The following is a 19,584-nucleotide window of genomic DNA, read 5'->3' as shown; positions in this document are numbered from 1 at the left end:
TTGTCTTCTGAGGAGTTAGATATCCCTCCCAGTTTTGTCTCACTTGTAATTTTGATAAAACACTTCCCCCCACAAAGCCTGGGGAACTGAGCAAAACCACCATATGTGAATGTGTGCCCGGCAAATTGCATCCCCTCTAGTACCTACCAGATATCAGGCTCAAGGTATTCTTTCTGTGCCTTAACAGGGATAAGATGCCACCTTGAATGCCAGTTCTCAATTCCTAATGCTACCCCAAGCTCATAGGCCTGAGTGAAATCTCACAACTTGTTGCTGGCTTTCTGTTGACTGACCGGCTTTCTGTTGACTGACCATTCTCTGCTTCCCAGCAAGCTTTGATTGCTTCTAAGGTGCCACACATTTCTTCAAACTGTAATTTATATTTGGATGAGACTACAGCCCTATTCATATGTTCAGCACATACTGTATACAATGAGCATACAGATTATTCACACATTATGTTCAGGGGTGGTCCTGGGTAATTTTGGCGCCCAGACCTGAAGTCCCGCCAAAAGGTCCCCCTCAAATTTTTTAAAAAGCAAACCTTTCTCGGAGGCCTCTTTCCTGGGGGCTTCCTGCTGCCCTGCCATGCCGCTCCTTGCCATTTTTGCCACTGCCATGTGCATGGCCAGGGGTGGGGTGGGGAGTGAGCCGAGCAGACTTGGCCTCCCATGTGGTGGCGGTGGCCGGTGGCGAATGCAGCGGCTGGTGGGCCTGTCTGTCTGGGCCTTGAGCGTACCTGTGCAGTGGGAGTATTGGGCATCGCAAGCCCGTGATATCATAGGCTTGCGATGCTCGATACTTCCATTGTGCAGGCATGCTCAAGGCCCAGATAGATGGATACACCAGCCGCTGTGCCTGCTGCCACCACCCCTGCCACCACCAGGGGGAGGTTGAGGCCTGCTCAGCTCACCCCTCCAACCCCTGGAGAGCAGGTCTTGTGGTAGCAAGCATGACTTGTCCCCTTAGCTAAGCAGGGTCCACCCTGGTTGCATATGAATGGGAGACTAGAAGTGTGAGCACTGTAAGATATTCCCCTCAGGGGATTTATTTATTTATTGTTAGATTTTTATACCACCTTTCATTAAAACCATCCCAAGGTGGTTTACAAAACATTTAGAACAATATAAAACTATTAAACTATTAAAAAATAAAAATATTTAATTTTAAATATATGAACCAGAAATTCACAGAGCTTTAAACAGTTCCCAGTTTATAAACAAATACTGTCATTCCTTGGTAATTTCTAATATTATGAATAATAATGATGGATGGAGCTGCTCTGGGAAAAGCAGAAGGTTCCAAGTTCCCTCCCTGGCATTTCCAAGATGGGGCTGAGAGAGATTCCTGTCTGCAACCTTGGAGAAGCCGCTTCCAGTCTGTGTAGACAATACTAAGCTAGATAGACCAGTGGTCTGACACAGTAGATAAACTTTATTACGATCATAGATCAGACAGTACAACAAAAAACATAAGACTAGGGCGTATAATGCAAACAACGTAGCAAAACCTAGCCACATTGAAAGTGATCTCTTTACAAAAGTTAGATAACAAAAATTCTAAATAAAATTCATCAGAGTGACCTGGAAACTTCCCCTAAAGAGGAGAAATTAGTTTTAAATGAGCATTGCTATAAAATTTACAATATAAAATAACATGAGGGGTAGTTTCTATGGCACCCATTCCACAGGGGCAAATCCTCAAATTAAATTAAATCCCTTTATATTTACCATCCCTAACAGCCGTTGGAAGGGCATTAAGGTGGGCAAGAGTAAATGGGTGCCTAAATGGGCACCTGACACAGTATATGGCAACTTCCTATGTTCCTATGCACACATGGCAGTGAAAGTGACAAGGAGTGGTGGGCGCGGGCAGTGGTGGGGTGGTAGGAGGCCCCACTGGGCATTTGGAGGCCCCCACAGACTGGAGCCCCAAGATCCGGGGGTAAGAGCACCTCTGATTATGTTGAATATATGCACAGCAGTACACTTCCTATCAGTGCTATGCATTTGAGGGACCTGTACCCAAGTTCACTTTTAAAATGAATGCAAATACAGTCATTCACACCAACACATGTACAAGTCTACAAACATCTTAATACGGGTGCAACATAATGTCTGAATAGGGCCTATTGACATATTGAGAGGTAAAAAGGAACACTAGTTCAAATCCTGTTGAGAAACATGTAATGTGGATAAGAATATGGTGACTGGTTACAAAATGTAACTTGTAATAGTTGAAACGATGGCAACTTTATTTTAATTTGCTCAAAGGAATAGCCATTCCAAATTATATCAACAAAATGTAACCCTCTTTTTCTTTCTGTTTACAAATTTGTTTTATTTCCGGGAATTCAGGATGATCAATGAAAATTGTGAGCTAGGAAGGATGCCATTTTAGAGAGCCTATTTTTCCTGTGTGTACTTCATAGCAAATGAAAAAATATTACTAATCTTGTGAAGATTACTAAAAATCGACTGTAGAAATGGAATTATACTGTCAAAGGATTGGTTCTCATGAACAGCGGGCCCAACACATGAAGAGAGTTGTGACATGCTGAGAGCATGCATGCCTGCCCCAACACCTTCAAAGGACATCCTGACATGCTAGGGCATCTTTCAGTTGTGTATGGGGTCTGTTCATCTGAATGGTCTCTAAACATGTCCTCTCAAATCTTGCTTAGGGGGCATTTGGATGAACAGCCCTTCCACACAATTGAAGAATGCCCCAATAGCGTGTCAGGACATCCTTCGATGATGCTGTTGGTGGGTGTGCTCTCAGCACGTCATTCATGTATTGGGCCAGTTGCTCATGTGAACTGGTGCAAAGAGGATGATTGCTCCTGGATTTTCCATTTCAACCCAGTGAGATTTAGAAGTCTGGACCAGATTAATCAGTTGTTGGAGTTAGTATGCCCCCTTCTGCCCATCTCCTCTCCCCTCCCCCTTCTGTCCCAGTCTCCTCTTCCTCCGCTCCTTCTGCCCCAGTCTCCTCTCCCTCCTGCCTCTTCTGTCCCAGTCTCTTCTCCCCCCTCCCCTTCTGTCCCAGTCTCCTCTTCCTCCACCCCTTCTTCCCCAGTCTCCTCTCCCCAACCTCTTCTGCCCGTCTCCTCTCCCCCACCCTGTCTCCTCTTCCCCGCCCCCTTCTGCCCCATTCTCCTCTCCCCCACCCCCTTCTGCCCCATTCTCCTCTCCCCTGCCCCTTCTGCTCAAGTCTCCTCTCCCCCACCCCTTCTGCCCCAGTCTCCTCTCCCCACCCTTCTGCTCCAGTCTCCTCTCCCCCACCCCCTTCTGCCCCATTCTCCTCTCCCCCACCCCCTTCTGCCCCATTCTCCTCTCCCCTGCCCTTTCTGCTCAAGTCTCCTGTCCCCCGCCCCTTCTGCCCCAGTCTCCTCTCCCCCGCCCCCTTCTGCCCCATTCTCCTCTCCCCCACCCCCTTCTGCCCCAGTCTCCTCTCCCCCACCCCTTCTGCTCCAGTCTCCTCTCCCCGCCCCTTCTGCCTGTCTCTACTCCCCCACCCCCTTCTGCCCCAGTCTCCTCTCCCCTGCCCCTTCTGCCCCAGTCTCTTCTCCCCTCCCCCTTCTGCCCCAGTCTCTTCTCCCCTCCCCCTTCTGCCCCAGTCTCTTCTCCCCTCCCCCTTCTGCCCCAGTCTCTTCTCCTCCTCCTTCTGTCTCAGTCTCCTCTTCCTCCGCCCTTTCTGCCCCAGTCTCCTCTCCCTCCTGCCCCTTCTGTCTGTCTCCTTTCCCCCGCCCCCTTCTTCCGCAGTCTCATCTCCCCCACCCCCTTCTGCTCCAGCCTCCTTTCTCCTGCCCCCTTCTGCCCAAGTCTCCTCTCCCCACCCCCTTCCGCCCGTCTCCTCGGCCCCCTGCCTTCTGACCATTCTCTTCTGCTTTCTCGCCACCACCATTATTTATCTTCTGCCCACGCCACTCCCAGAGTGGGCAGCCGTACTTCCCGTCGGGTGGCTTGAGGGAGGCTGCCTGGTGTCTCACAGCCTTCGATGCTGTTCGCTCCCAAGGCAAAGGGTACGGTCTCCTCCTCTCTTCTTCCTTTCCTCCGATCCTGCCAATTCCCCTTCAATTTTGCTTCTTCCGCCTGCCTCTCTCGCTGCCATCCCCTCCCAAGGCAATGTTTGGAACTCTCGCAGGACCTCACAAGAGTTCCAGCAGGCATCCAGATGCATCCCCACATCCCCACGCAGTTCCCTACGCAGTCAGCAGTAAAAGAATTAAATATATAGACGTTTGTGTAACAACTGTTCTGCCATACTAAAAGAGATTATGCAATCTCTGATCTTGAATGTCTTTTCTCTCATCTTTGATGGCTGGAGTACAATTATTTCTGACTAGATCTAGTTGGCTACCTGTCAGGTAGACTCCCATGTATTTCCAGGATTACATAATCCAGAAAAACTTAGTTGACTTGATTATACTCTCCCATGTCTATGAGCGTAGGTTTAAATTATTCAATTTAGATTTTTCATGATTGATTCAGAATCTCAGAATCCTCCCAGTTTTCCCAGAAATTAATGGCTTCTTTGGGATTCATGTTGTCAGAGAAATGGTTAACTTTATTATCTGAAATTAATTGTAAAGTGTGCCGTCGAGTTGGTGTCGACTCCTGGTGACCACAGAACCCCGTGGTTGTCTTTGGTAGAATACAGGAGGCGTTTACCATTGCCATCTTCTGCGCAGTATGAGATGATGCCTTTCAGCATCATCTGATGACTCTCTCCATCTCTAGCGGTTTTTAAAAGATCCTTGAAGACTCATTTTTTTAACCAGGCCTTTTAGCTTTTGTAATTTTAAATATTGTAAATTGTTCTGATTTTAGGCAGCTTTTAAAGCTTTAGAGTTTTAATTTATTTTAATGTTCTATTTATTTGTATTGTTTTATTATTGTGAACCGCCCCAAGACTTTGGTTTAGGGTGGTATAAAAATCCATCAAATAAATAAATAATAATAAATATATTGCTGTTTCTCTATAGGTGTTTCTATAGGTGTTTCTATAGGTCTTTCTCATAGTCTGGGAAACATACCAGCGGGGATTCGAACCGACAATCTCTGGCTTGCTAGTCAAGTCATTTCCCTGCTGCACCATTTGGTGGCTTGATATTAATTGTAAACCCCCTTTATTAATTAAGGAATGTTTATTATTTTTATCACATTTGTATCATGAACTTCCTCCAGTTTAGGATGGCATACATGGGATTATCCTATTTTTATAACAATAACAACAGCAACAACAATACAGTGCTGTCAATGTACATGGAACACTAAAGAATTTGATAAACAAAAATAACCAGGTCCCTGCCCCCAGGAGCTTACAACTTAAAAATTACAATTGAGAAAGCAATAGAGGAAGGAAGGGAGACACAAAGTTAGGAAAAGACTGAAAGTGAACAAGTGCAGCTACCTCATACTTGGGCTTCATTTCCGTTGGGTATTAAAATTGAAGAGTTAAGCCTAAGCCAAAGGCTTCATGGAAAAGTGCATTTTTGAATGAAGAGAGAGAGCCAGCACCATGTTTTATTTATGCATCTGTTACAATTTTATCCTGTACTTCCTCTAAAAAGCTCAGGGCCATATTTATGGTTGCTCCATCCAAACCCGCATTCATCCTCACAAAAAACAACAACCCTATCAGGTAAATTAAACTGAGAGAGAGTGGTTTGCCCACATTGTTTCATGACTGACTGGGGAGTCAAACCCAGATCCGCCTGGGTTCAAATACAACAGCATGAAGCTATTCACATGTGTGTACAAAACCGGGCTAAGGAAGCCCAGCCCAGTTTTGCATGCATGTGTATACTGCCAGGATTGGGCCCAGTCCCGGCGGAGCTGTGGCGGCAAACCTGCCTATGGAACCACCCTCCAAAATGAGGTTAGGAGAGTGAGCACTCTCCTATCCCCATTTCTTTGATAGTCTGCCAGCCCTGGCTGGGCTGACCAACTGTGGGGCTCCTGGTTGGCTTTGGGGAGGGGGGATCCCCATAATGTACCATACATTCATGCGAGAGCTCCAGGGGGAGTGACGTGGGGCATATGGAAGCTCCGGGGGGAGGATGCAGGGCAATGCGTCTGACCCCCTGACCCTCAGAGCTACAGCAGCCGGTAATTGTTTGGGCAGGCAATCCGCCCCCACCCCCAGTGGGAAGAACCAGATTGTCTGCAGGGAGGTAAGCTTTTTAAGGCTCCCTCCCTGCTAGCCCTCTTGCCCTTTCTCACTGCTTGTGAGAAAGGGCTCATTACCCACCATGTGACTGACCTCCTGTGCATTACTATATTGTATGTGAAAAAGCATACAAGCTAGTGTAGCAGTAACTAACATCCTGATCCCAAACACTTGTGCAAGCATAATATGCCTATGGAAATATCTGGTAATTAAAGTGATTTTACCACCTGCACAACATTTCTGCAATGCTAAGATAACTTATTGTTGTGTGAATTGTGCCAGCATACCTGTTGATATGCTCATCACTTCTGTGTTTGTGCTGTCTTCACACTGTAATAAATCAGTAATTTGGCAAAGTGCTCTGGCTTTTCGGCTGCACTGTTTTGAAAGCTGACTTGTATAAACCAGCTATTGCAAGCAGCGTAGACTTGTATAGTGCTCCACAAATTTGTTATCCATCTTCTTGACTGTAATATCAAATACCAGAGCCAGTGATGACGTAAAATAGCAAGATTAGATGAGGTTCTTAGTAAATTGAAGGTTAATCGGTTTTCTATAGCATTATGGCTTACACATGGATCCAACATGCCTTAATAAGTAGTGCTTATCTCTTAACAAAACTCCACTAAGTGTTTTTTTCCATAACCAGGCCATTACTTTAAAAACCATTATGAACATACAGTCATCTCTAGTGAGCCTGGAGCCAGCAAAGCTCAGAGAATATGGATCAGCTTCCTTCCCATTCATATTAGTTTACCAATCTATCTATTGTGAACACTTGGGATGTTGCTTACTGAAACGTGGAGTAGTTGGAAAGAAGAAAAAAACCCAATCCAGTCTCCTAAGGCAAAGCTTGATAAGCAGCAAAGCAACATATTTCTTCTTATTACCAAAATATGGAGATATGGTTTAAAAATAGAACTAATTAAAATAAAGTACTTTGGTTTTTCAACAGCAGTTGATGCCTCATTTGCAGGATGCAGGCTCTTCCCAGTACAGGAGCATGATCGTCCCATTGCACTGACCAGAAGTTAGATTTTTGACAATGTTTGTGAGGCACTTCTAGCACACCTAAGTCAAAGCCTATATGAATGCTAAGGCGGCAGTGCTATATATGGTTTGATACTGAAGTCCCAACTTGAATGGGATTTAAGTAGCATATATGTAGTGTAATAGTCAAATAGTACAGTCAAAGAGTATTTTCCTATGCTTGCTGTACTGCCCATGTGTAACAGAGTGTAGAATAAGGCCCTGGGCTGTAAATATTTTGCTTTATTAACATCATATCCTGTGCATGTTTACTTAGAAGTAAGTGCATTGTGTTCAATGGGACTTACTCTCAGGTAGGATTGCAGTCCCAAAGTAGTTTTAATTTTTTCCAGAATTTGTAAAATAGACATATTAATACATTCATGTTTATCATTAAAAACAAACTAATTTTTAAACTTGTCTGCTGAACTCATAAAACAGCACTGTGTGAACAAAGGTTTCTAAAACCAGACAGGTTTCTAAAACCAAAGCAGTCCACAGGGCCTTTTATTTGTTGCCTTGCAATTGAATAAGATGTATTTTAGCATAATATTCCATCTTATTGTTTTTCTTAACTAGGCTGGAATTCTGAACACACATCTTTAAAAGCTTTTACATATCCAATGCCAGAGACAAGATTTTTTCATGTTGGAAAGGATGTATATAAATTTAAGATCAAATATGGCAACACTATAAGGTATGTATGATAATTCAAATAATCTGAAAGCCTTCACCCTTGACAGCATAGAAGGAAGGAGTTGTTCAAATTCAGAGTAGAAATAAAAGATGGACTTCAAAAGAACTTGTGTTCAGAGCTGTCAAAATCAGGAACTGTATTTAAAGGAAGAAAATGTTTAACACTGCAAAACCTGGAGGTAGTGGCTCATAGTAATTAATAAACAGGGCTATGAACACAGAAATCCCTGGTTCAAATGCTGTCTGCCATAAACCTTAGATAACCTAAGGTTGACCTTAGATAAACTAAGGTTGACCTTAGATAAACTATCCTTTCACCCTCAGCCCCAATCTGCTATATGGGAATAATATTAGCCTGCTTATGGATTAGTGAGATAATGTATTCAAAGCAATGTATTATTAATTATTATTATTTTGATTCAGCATTTTAATTTGATTTTGCATTTGCTAAGTGCATTGTAGTTTTTGATTTGCTGAGGTGGAAACTTATTTGTCAAAATTATATCTTGCTCTCTCTTAAACTTCTTTTGGATACTCTGATTAGATCAGAAGCTATGAAAATCATAATGTTGGTTCACCTACAATAAATGCAAATGCAAGCGTTAAAAGTCTAGTATAATTCAAAAGTTAGTACATTTTCACAAATGCAGCTTTCAACAATGGAAAGCAGAGCTATGGCACTTACTCACCCTTAAGAAAACACTTGTGGCCCATTGCTTTACCAAGTGCTTAGAGACAAACTATTGAGGCTCTCCACACAAGCAGTGTGCAGAGCCTGCAGGGCTTCTGCAGGGGGGAATGGGCTTGACCCACTCTCCCTACAGAGAAGCACGGAGCCCACCCTGGGCAGCCAGATCGGCCACCCACACAATTACCAGCTCCATCATGGAGCTGGTAGGGGTGGCAGGGATCAGGGGCTGCCTGGCCCCCGGAAGTCCCAGGATGCTCCACTAACCTTGTTTAGCGTGGGGGGGGGGAAGTAAGTGGGCTCCCGGCAGTTCACACATGTGGGGAAACTGGGCTGGGCACCCTTAGCCCGGTTTCCTCTACGTATGTAGATAGCCTCCATATGTTATAGTATAGCCATGTGTATTGATGGTAGCCTGATGGTTCCTTCTCAATTGTAGAGCATCCCTGGTATGGTGTTCTTTACCCTTACTTGGCAAACAAAGGGTCAAAACAATGGGTGGGTGGGTAAAAGCAGCTGGAAAGAGTTTTTCAGGGGGAAAGCAGTGAGTGAGAGAAGGGTTATACATCCCTTCACACACCCTTGCACATCTTCTCTGCTGTAAAGCATCAGTTCCTAAGGACACTTTGCAACAAAGAAGGGGCCTTTGAGCTCTCATAAACAGCTGCAGTATAATGCGTAGTTTGACTCTTCTTTTTATGCAAATATACCCCTGTGCAAGTCAGGGCTATATGGCTGCAACCCTGGGTTGCTGCTGTAAAGCATCAGTAAAGAAAAGTTGCACCGTCGAGTCGGTGTCGACTCCTGGCGACAACAGAGCCATGTGGTTGTCTTTGGTAGAATACAGGAGGCGTTTACCATTGCCATTACCCATGCAGTATGAGACGATGCCTTTCAGCATCTTCCTATATTGCTGCGGCCCGATATAAGTATTTCTCATAGTCTGGGAAACTTAACAGCAGGGATTCGAACTGGCAACCTCTTGCTCGCTAGGCAAGTAGTTTCCCCGCTGCGCCATTAGGTGGCTCTAGTAAATCTAACAAATCAAGTAAATCTCATTTAATTCAATGGAACATTTGGGAATAGATGTCTATGCTCCAATTCACATTAGAGATGACCTTCATTGATACATCTCATTATAATTTATGAGGTCCATCAAATGCACCCTCTTAATACCATTTGCGCATCAGAGTGAGACAGCAAAGGTGCAAAGAAATGCATTGCACCTACATTTATAGGAGGCTGTTATTAGACTTATTTGAAGAAACCTGCATTGGATCCCTCAGAGTTAGCTAATTATAGACCTGTTTCTAACCTTCCATGGTTGAGCAAGGTGATTGAGCAGGTGGTGGCCTCTCAAGCTCCAGGCAGCTTTGTATGATACAGATTATCTAGTCTGTTTCAAACTGGCTTTCCAGCGGGTATGGGGTTGAGACTGCCTTGGTTGGCTTGATGGATGATCTCCAATTGGCTACTGACAGAGGGAGTGTGACTCTGCTGATCCTTTTGGATCTCTCGGTGGCTTCAATATCACTGACTATGGTATCCTTCTGGGTCGCTCGAGGGAGGTGAGATTAGGTGGCACTGTTTTACAGTGGTTCTGTTCCTACGTCTCTGGTAGATTCCAGATGGTGTTGCTTGGAGAATGCTGTTCTGGAAAGTGAGAACTAAAGTATGGTATTACACAAGGCTCCATACTGTCTCCAATGCTCTTTAATATCTACATAAAACCGCTGGGAGAGATTATCAGAGGTTTGTTGCAGGGTGTTATCAATATGCTGATGACACCCAAATCTATTCCTCCATATCAACCTCATCAGGAAATGGCATAACTTCCCTAAATGCCTGCCTGGAGGTAGTAATCAGCTGGATGAGGGATAACAAACTGAAATTGAATCCAGATAAGATGGAAGTACTGACTGTGGTGGGTCGGAACCCGAGAGATGGTTCAGGTCTGCCTGTTCTGGATGGGGTTATACTCCCCCAGAAAGAACAAGTATGTAGCTTGTGAGTGCTCCTGGATGCAAAACTCTCTCTTGTTTTTCAGGTTGAGGCAGTGATCAGGAGCGTTTTTTATGAGCTTCAGCTGTTATGTCAGCTATGCCCTTTTCTGGAGCTAAATGACCTTAAAAACAGTGGTGCATACACTGGTAACCTCCAGGCTAGACTACTGTAATGCACTCTATGTGGGGCTGCCTTTATATATAGTCCAGAAACTACAATTGGTATGGAATGTGGCAGTAAGACTGGTCTCTGGGACAACCCAGAGGTTTGTTTATAACACCAATTATAAAAGAACTGCACTGTTCCCTTTGTATGAAGGGACTGTATAACACCAATTGTAAAAGACCTGCATAGATTCCAAGCAAAATACAAAGTGATGTTATTGTTGCCACCGGCTGGTTTGTTGGTGATTCAGGACCAGGCCTTTGCTGCGGCTGCCCCGGGGCTTTGGAATATGCTCCCTGATAACATGAGAGCATCTCCATCTCTGTTTGCTTTTAGGAAGACCCTCAAGATACACCTGTTTTCTCAGGCTTTTAACTGAACTTTATTTTAAACTGTTTGTTTTTATTCCATGAAATTCTTTTAACTTTTTATTCTGTGATATTGTTTTGTTTTTACTGTGCTTTATACTTGTGTTTTAAACCATGTGCACAGCTTAAATATACACATATCAGGCAGTATATAGATATGATAAATAAATAAATAACATTGAACTTCCTCTCAAATTCATAAAATCACCTAAAGGGCAGCTTTTGTTCTATAAAGCCTTTAGTGCTCATAAAGGGTGGGGAAATTTCAGTGAATCTGATTAAAAATTATTTTTGTTCTGCATGAGAGGTTTTTCTTTTGTTTCTTTCCCCAACAAATGGATTGAGGTGTGCTATGAATCTAAATTAATGAACATAATTAGGATGAGGCTGGTCACCGTGTATTGATTATGAATCAGTACAGCACTAAAATGAAAATACAAATGAATAGTAAATTTAGAACTCTTGTGACATACTTTTGGTTGGCACTTGAGGGTGAGAAATGGGATTTTTGAAAAATTGTAAGGCTGTAGATTGGGGTGGGTGGGGTGGATTTGTGCATTTTAACTGAATGCATAGAAGTCAGTGGGCAAAAATATTTCCAGACTTGAGTCTGAATACCAAAAATAGCATCATCGATACCGTATCAGCGGTTGGCTGCGGTGCTTCTCCTGTGACTTTGGGCATAATTTCCACTGGAGTGAATGGGAGCTGCATATGTGCACCACTCTTCTTTTGTGTAGCCTGCATTAGTTTCAGTGAGGCTTGAACAGAATTTCCTGGTGGATTGAGCCTTTATATATGTCTTTGCGCCATTACTTGCCCAGAACCTTTGGGATTGGGCAGGATGATAGCAAAAATGTTTTAAAATAATTATTGATATTTTAAAATTAAGTTCTATTAAAAGGTATATTATAAATGGATGGATAGAAGCTAAAATTGAGCATCTATAAGCAGTATGCCTCTGAGGACCAAATGCTGGGACGAACAATGAGGGATCATTATCTCCATCTTGCCTTCTTGGTGACCTTCCTTGGGGCTTTTGGCTATGATAAACTAAATGGGTCTTTTGTCTGAAATAATTACAGTGACTGACATCCTTGCAAACGATTTGGCCACAAGCTAGGAATGAGCATCACCTCAGTGTACCACTTCCTTAGCTCTGCAGAGGTGAATGTGCAAAGTGGGGGAGGGAGCACATTTCACTGATCTCTCCCTCCCCTAGAAATGAAAACATGTCCCTGAGGGCTGTGCGACTCTCAGTGAAATATTTTTGCGTGGCACAGGATATTTCTAGAGAGATCGGAAGGAAAGATCCCCTTGCCCAGTTAGCTCTGCGAAGCTAAGGAAGTGGTCCACTGTGGGAATGCTTCTTCCCAGTGCACAGCCACATGGTTACTGGAGATGTTGTCCAATATTTTGAAATGCCCATTTGCCTGGCATTAATTAACTTCTATTATGTTTGTTTTACAGTGCTAGTATTGACTTCCATGAAAGTGTTGTCAATGAAGAACTAGAGGTAAGATGTGAAGCAGAGATTTGTTTACATCAGAATCCTTTGCTTCGTAATCATAGAATGTATACTTAGTCCTCTTTGCCTTGGGGAATCTGTAGAGGAAATGTAAGGTTCTGGTTTAATTCAGATAAGCGTGAACTTCACAGGCATGTTTGACTGGGAGTCTCCTATTGGCTAGGACAAGTAACCATAAAAAGTAATTCTGTGTTGCATAGGAGTTTGTATAGTGTTTCTTTATGTGGACTGTGCCGTCTATGACCCTATTCCCATGGTATCTAGTGAGATCAGCATGGGATTGTAGTAAACTGGTTATGGGTCTCTTGAGTACTCAGTGAACAAAGATGAGATCTCCAAATAACTTTCATCAGGGAGCATGTGTAATCATATGCCAAACCTAAAATAATCTATCTATCTATATATTTATCTAAGGCATACCTGTGGCTAATCCCATGAGTGGCAGCTCTCGTGAGAGTTTGTGAGCAGCTGCCAGATAGCGACGGGGATGGGATGAAAATGGCAATGGCAGCCGGCCAGCTGGCGAGAAAAGAAAATGGCAGCAAATGGCGGTGGCCGGCCAGCCGGCCAAAGAAAACGGCGGTGGCGACGGAGCTATTTTTCAGTCTTACTTGAGAGGAGGAAGTTGTGAAAAGGTCTGCTATGAAAAGGTTAGGGCTGCCAAATGGAAAAGATGACAGGTCTCCTGTACCTTTAAGAGATATGCAGAAGAGGGATTTTCAGCAGGTGTAGCTCTTCTTCCTTCTGCACAAGCTGCACCTGCTGAAATTCCCTCTTCTGTGGATCTCTTAAAGGTACAGAAGACCTATTCTCTTTCCCATTTGGCAGCCCTATAAAAGGTGAATATTAGAAGATTAGGGAGTTAACTTGATAAAACATAAGAAAAGTCATACCACATAGCAATAGCAATAGCACTTACATTTATATACCACTCTATAGCCGGAGCTCTCTAAGCGGTTTACAATGATTTAGCATATTGCCCCCAACATTTCTGGGTATCATGAACTCTTACTAGACTAGTCCACTATAATATGTTTGATATTAGAAATGTGTAGCACTAATAAAGCTTCAAAACTTCCTTATATCTTTCAGGAGGCCATTCGAGTAATACTTGGAAATCTTAAAAATTTACACCCATTTACTACTGAACACTTGGTCATATTTCCATGTATCCTTTTATCAGTGTAAAATGAGAAAGATTATTTACATCGCATTTGACGTGTGACAAACACACATGTATATCTTCAACATATTTATTTATTTATTTATTATTAGGGATGTGCATGAATCGATTTGGCGTGTCCAGTAGGGACACACCAAATCGATTCAGTGTATCTTGCCAATTTTTTTCAGCAGGGCAGGGAGTGGTACTTTTAACAATCAGTAAAGCGTGTCCTTACCTGCTCCTCTGTCACCCCACTGCTTTTCTAGAACTGCACTGCGCCGCTCATAAGTCAGCACAGGGCTGCATCCAGCAGCCTGCACGTGGCCATGGGATGCACGTGGCCACTGCATATGCGCGGTGTCCATGTGTGTTCTGCCGCCGTGCTCAGGCTGCTGGGTGAAGCCCTGTGGTCATGTGCGGACTTTTTGCGGTGCTACATTGTGCCCGGAAAAGTGGTGGGGCGACAGAGGAGCAGCATTTGAGTACCTGCTTTACTCATGCAGGTACCACTCCCTGCCCCACTGAGGTACTACTCTCAACCCTACCGAAACATTCGTGCACATCTCTATTATTTATCATATTTATGCACTGCCTGATCTGTATATCTCTAGATGGTGTACACAGTTTAAAACAACAAATATAAAACAGAGTACAACAATTTCATGGAATAAAAAAGTTAAAACAATCTTGCAGGATAAAAACAATTAAACAATTAATTTCAGTTAAAAGCCTGAGAAAACAAGTGTGTCTTGAGTAGGATGTGCAAATCGATTTGGGTACAAAATGATTTGTACCTAAATCTAGCTGATTTGGGTGTTCTGTAGACAGAACAAATCATCTCTGTGCTCAATTGCCCAGATTTGGGTACAAGACAAATCACCCAGATCCTGACCTGAAAAAATTCAGAGATTCAGACCTCCATTTTGTGGCCACAGTGGGTTGGGTGGTAGTGTCCAATGGGTGGAAGCTACCATCCAAATTGCAACAAAATTGGGCAAAGAGGTGATTTTAAATAATTTTTTGAAGTTCACACATCTTTAAGCTTTTTTCCATAGGGATTTCACATAGTGTACCAATCACCTCCAAAACCACAAGCCCATGGTGTACTTGGTTTTGTAGTTTTCAATGTTTGAGGTGTTCTGAGAGTAGATTCTTTGGTGGGAAGTGAGAGTAGATTCTAAGTTCATTCATCATTTTGCACCAAAGAAGATTATGAATGAACAAAGATGTTTCATCATCTTTGGTGTAAAATGATGAATGAACTTAGAATCCACTATTGCTGCTCATGTGTTCTGAGAGTAGATTCTTTGGTGGGAAGTGAGAGTGGATTCTAAGTTCATTCATCATTTTGCACCAAAGAAGATTATGAATGAACAAAGATGTTTCATAATCTTTGGTGTAAAATGATGAATGAACTTAGAATCCACTATTGCTGCTCATGTTCATTCAAGTGAATGAATGGGCTTGTGGCTTTGGGGGTGGTTGGCACCCTATGTGCACTAAACCACAACCCGCTTTGGGCCACCCTGGTGCCCACCAAGTGGAGTTATGGGGCTGCTGAAATCCCCATTATTCTCTATGGGGGGGAAAGCCACACCAACTTCAAAAAACCCCCAAAAACTTTAATCACCCCTTTCACCAATTTCTTTGAAATCTGGGTGGTAGCAGGTACCCATTGGGGCACTACCACCTGACCCACTCTTCTGCCCCTAGAACTCCTTTTCTGCCCCAATCTGCCACAATGACGCACCAACTTCAAAAAATTGTTAAAGATCACCCCTTTGCCCAATTTCTTTGAAATCTAGGTGGTAGCTTTCTTCCACCCATTGGGCACTACCACCCACCACAACCTGCTCTGGGCCACCTTGGTGCCCCCCACTTAGAGTTATAAGTCTGCTGAAATCTCCATTATTATCTATGGGAAAAAGCTTAAAATAAACGCACTTTGCCCCCTGTATGAACTTCATAAAATTGTTAAAAATCACCCCTTTGCCCAATTTTGTTGCAATTTGGATGGTAGCTTCCACCCATTGGGTACTATCACCCACCACACTCTTTTGCCCCTGGAAACCCGTTTTTGCCCTGAATTGATTTGGATTCATAAAATTCATGTACAAATCGAATCTGGGGTGATTCGGGGGTAGATTTGGACCCAAAACAAATCAGGGTGTGTGTGATTTGGTTTGGGTACAAACTGAAGCAAAAAAATCGATTCGTGCACATCCATAGTCTTGAGGATCTTCCTAAAAGCAATCAGAGATGAAGATGCTCTTATATTGACAGGGAGCATATTTCAAAATGAGCTGCTCATCAGAACCTTAGCTAGAAAGAGACTTTATCTTATTTGAATTTGCCTATTATCTGTTCTTCCTTATATGGGGTTACTTGCGCTCCTAGTTATATGCCTACAGCTTTCAGCTCTTTCCCCCCCTCCAGTTCAGGCCATAACCATTATGTTCCTATCTACCCTGCAGCCAAACTGATTATAATATATCAACAGTAACCATATCAGTTTCACACCCTTCCTTTCACTCCTGCTTGCTGCTGAATTTTTAAGTCTTAACTATACCATTCAGATTTAAACAGATGGGAAAGAGTGTCAGACTTAAGATTCAAGCATGGTGATACATTTCTTATTCCCTATCCCTACGTCTGCAGTATGTATGTAGAATTAAATTCATGGCAGCAAAATGTGTTTTGGGGTGAGTTCAGTAGTTCAAAAAAGATTATTGGAGTCTCAAGACATAATTGCTACATGAAAAGCAAGCAGTTGACTTTGCCTTTAGAATATCTCTACTTCTCAAGGTATCTTCCTGTTTTCCAAAGTTCACAAGCAGGGATACTCCCTGTTATGCAACCCTTTTATGAGGCAAATTGAGGCAGTCCCCTCAAGTGGCAAGTTATTGGGACACCAACTAGATGGCAAAGTGGCCCCTGGTGGGCCTATCCATCTGGGCCTTGAGCGTGCCTGCTCAGTGGGAGTATTGAGCATGCTCAAGGCCCAGACAGACAGGCCCACCAGCTGCTGCACCCGCCACCATGGGGGAGGGGGAGGCCTGTGCAGCTCACCACCCCACCTGCGCACATGGCAGTAGTGAAAATGACAAGGAGTGGCATGGCAGGGCAGTGGCAGGAGCCCCCCTGGACATTTGGAGGACCCCATGGATTCAAGAAGCCATGGACCGGGGCCCCAAGATCCAGGGGTAAGAGTGCCTCTGCTTGCCAGCCTTGCAGGAAGGAGCAGCTCTCCTCACATTCCTTGCGAAACTTGCAGGAAGCATGAGAAGAGGGGAGGAGGTTGCTGGCAGGCTTTCGTCCTCTTTGCCTCTGCAACTTTCAAATCTAGCAAGGGTTGGTTTTGAAAGGAGGCTGGTCCCCACCAGGGGTGTGAGGCAAAGCAGCATTTGGCATCTCACTTCAGACACAATACCTGGGGCCACCCCTGGGTCTGGCTTCCATATTCATTTGCATCTGTGGCCCTGTTTGCCAGAGTACATAATCATCTTCCAACATAGCATTTAAACAGCACGGCAAACACTTGTCATGTACTGTTTATTTAGGGCATATCCTCACTATAACACTTTTATCCATGTTATATCACTGTCATTGCTTCTCCCAAAGAATCTGGGAGTTGTAGTTTCTTGAGGTGCTAAGAATTTCCTGTTAGAGATCCTCACAGTAGTACAATTCCCAAAGTGCTCTGGGAAGAGGGAACTCCTTGCTGTTAAATCCACAGGAAAGTGTACTAGTTGCCTTCAGTGACTGGCATCCAGACTAGCACTGTGTTGTGTTGTGTGACCCTTGGGGACATATTTTCAGGAGGTACAATGGGCTTCAGAGGGAAGGGGAAAGTGTTGAAAATTATCCCTCTCTCCTTGGGCGACAGTACAGCGTCAGGCATTGCTGCACTGGATGTCAGCCAGTGATTTCTTTTAGATGCCAGCCAAAACCCATTTGTTTCATTGCAATTTTGGGTAGTGTTCAGATTACATATTCTGTAAATTGCTCCTTTTTGATCTTTTGGTTGTTGAGATTTTCTTTTTGATGTTTTAATTGATTTTTGAATAGATTTTCTAAATGTTAAGCAAGTCACTTTGAGCATTAATCAAAATAAAAGGCAGGGCATATTTTAAATAGATATGCAAACCACTTTACGCCTGTAGCATGGACATGCCCTGTCTCATATTTTTGTTGCCTGGCAAGATTGCATGTTCAGCTCTCAGATCAGCTTGCCTAATTTTATTTATTTATTTGTTTTTATTTATTTATTTATTTATTACATTTTATATCCCGCTCTTCCTCCAAGGAGCCCAGAGCGGTGTACTGCATACTTAAGTTTCTCCTCACAACAACCCTGTGAAGCAGGTTAGGCTGAGAGAGAAGTGACTGGCCCAGAATCACCCAGCTAGTATCATGGCTGAAGGGGGATTTGAACTTGGGTCTCCCCGGTCCTAGTCTAGCACTCTAACCACTACACCACTGCTGGGGATGTTGTGTACTGTTGGAATTTTGCATTAAGAACAAATTTTAAGACATGCATTGTGGACTGGAACAAAAAGTGATTCATTGTTTCCCAGAGTCTGTGCATACCAGCTAATTTCTTATCGAACGGATTTGGGGAGTTGTCCTTCCTTGTCCCAGGAAACTGTTTTTTGTACAAGTGCAGTTTAAATGTGAAAGGAACAGTATGAGGGGGAAAATGCAATAAATGCTCCAATAGATGTGTTACTGATCAGATAGTGCCATCTTTCATCAAGTATCTTATATATTTCAGGTAAAGCAGATCATGGGGATATCTGTAACTCTGTGAGTAGTGGTTTTGTTTTTCCCCCCAGATAGATAGGGTGAGTGAAAGAAAAGAGGGAGGCATACTGCTTGGAACTGATACTGTGATAAAGTAGAAAATGACAATATATCTCAGTACAAAAAAGTGTGTAATAATGTCTCTACTTGTTGACGTCATCTGCATGACTGAGGTATTTAACATAAACCCAGTAAAGTAAGGCTTGTGCATTTGTGCCTTTCTGCATGTGTACACACTGCAGATCTGAGCCCTGTCCTTTTTAACTCCAGCAGGAGTTGTTCCTCAGCCAAATGATTCAGATCCAAATTTCTGCTGCACTTGTAGAAGCTCATTCCATTCATGGGAGGAACTTCCATGAATAATGGAAGCAGCAGTGGACAGAGTGGGTAGAAGCCCAATTAGTTTAGGAAATCAAGGGGCACTCAATTCATGGCCCCATGTGAGCACTTCCAAAAAGTCCTTCCATATATAATAGCAGATCAAGTAGCTGGTGCTGATGATGATGTCTATCATTTCCACAAAAACATTGCACTTCAAGACAAGCAGACATTTGATGTGATTATCCACAATCACACTGTAGGTCATTGACAAATGTGGCTTCCACATGAAGCACTATTATCCAGAAGCATTTTTTAGAATAACACTTAATATGGCGTCCAGGTTGCCTGAACTGCTTCTAACCGTCTGCTTACCCCTTACATTAGGAGAAGGAAAGCTGAGCATGATTGCTTTGAGGGTCTGTTGAAGTTGTTCTTTTATACAGCTAAAGTACATCCTTTGGTACATTCCAGGGGTGGGAGAGATGTGGCATGCCACACAGAAGAGTTATGGCTAAAAGATATATGTATTATTAGTTGAAGCTGTAATAAACAGCCAATGATATACAGTGTAATATTTTGTTTTCATTTTTGATAGTCTTGGGAAATTATTTTCAAAGTAAAGGAAAACAGAGATGATAATCTT

At 43.2% G+C, this 19,584-nt stretch overlaps 1 protein-coding gene across 10 annotated transcripts in view; it reads left to right on the top strand.

Annotated features, from left to right (window-relative positions):
* MAJIN (membrane anchored junction protein) overlaps nt 1-19,584 on the top strand; it is a 58,713-nt gene that overhangs the window by 22,912 nt on the left and 16,217 nt on the right. For all 10 annotated transcript variants that reach the window (XM_053250971.1, XM_053250975.1, XM_053250973.1 and 7 more), the window contains 5 exons: nt 7,783-7,900; nt 12,595-12,640; nt 13,745-13,820; nt 16,394-16,519; nt 18,592-18,623. In XM_053250971.1, coding sequence (XP_053106946.1) covers nt 7,783-7,900; nt 12,595-12,640; nt 13,745-13,820; nt 16,394-16,519; nt 18,592-18,623 — 398 coding nt within the window. The remainder of the gene's footprint in view (nt 1-7,782; nt 7,901-12,594; nt 12,641-13,744; nt 13,821-16,393; nt 16,520-18,591; nt 18,624-19,584) is intronic.

The sequence above is a fragment of the Hemicordylus capensis genome, chromosome 4 (assembly GCF_027244095.1).
Source record: "Hemicordylus capensis ecotype Gifberg chromosome 4, rHemCap1.1.pri, whole genome shotgun sequence".
Lineage (NCBI taxonomy): Eukaryota > Metazoa > Chordata > Lepidosauria > Squamata > Cordylidae > Hemicordylus > Hemicordylus capensis.
Note: the sequence above shows the minus strand (reverse complement) of the source record. Positions and strands in the feature narration are given on the sequence as shown.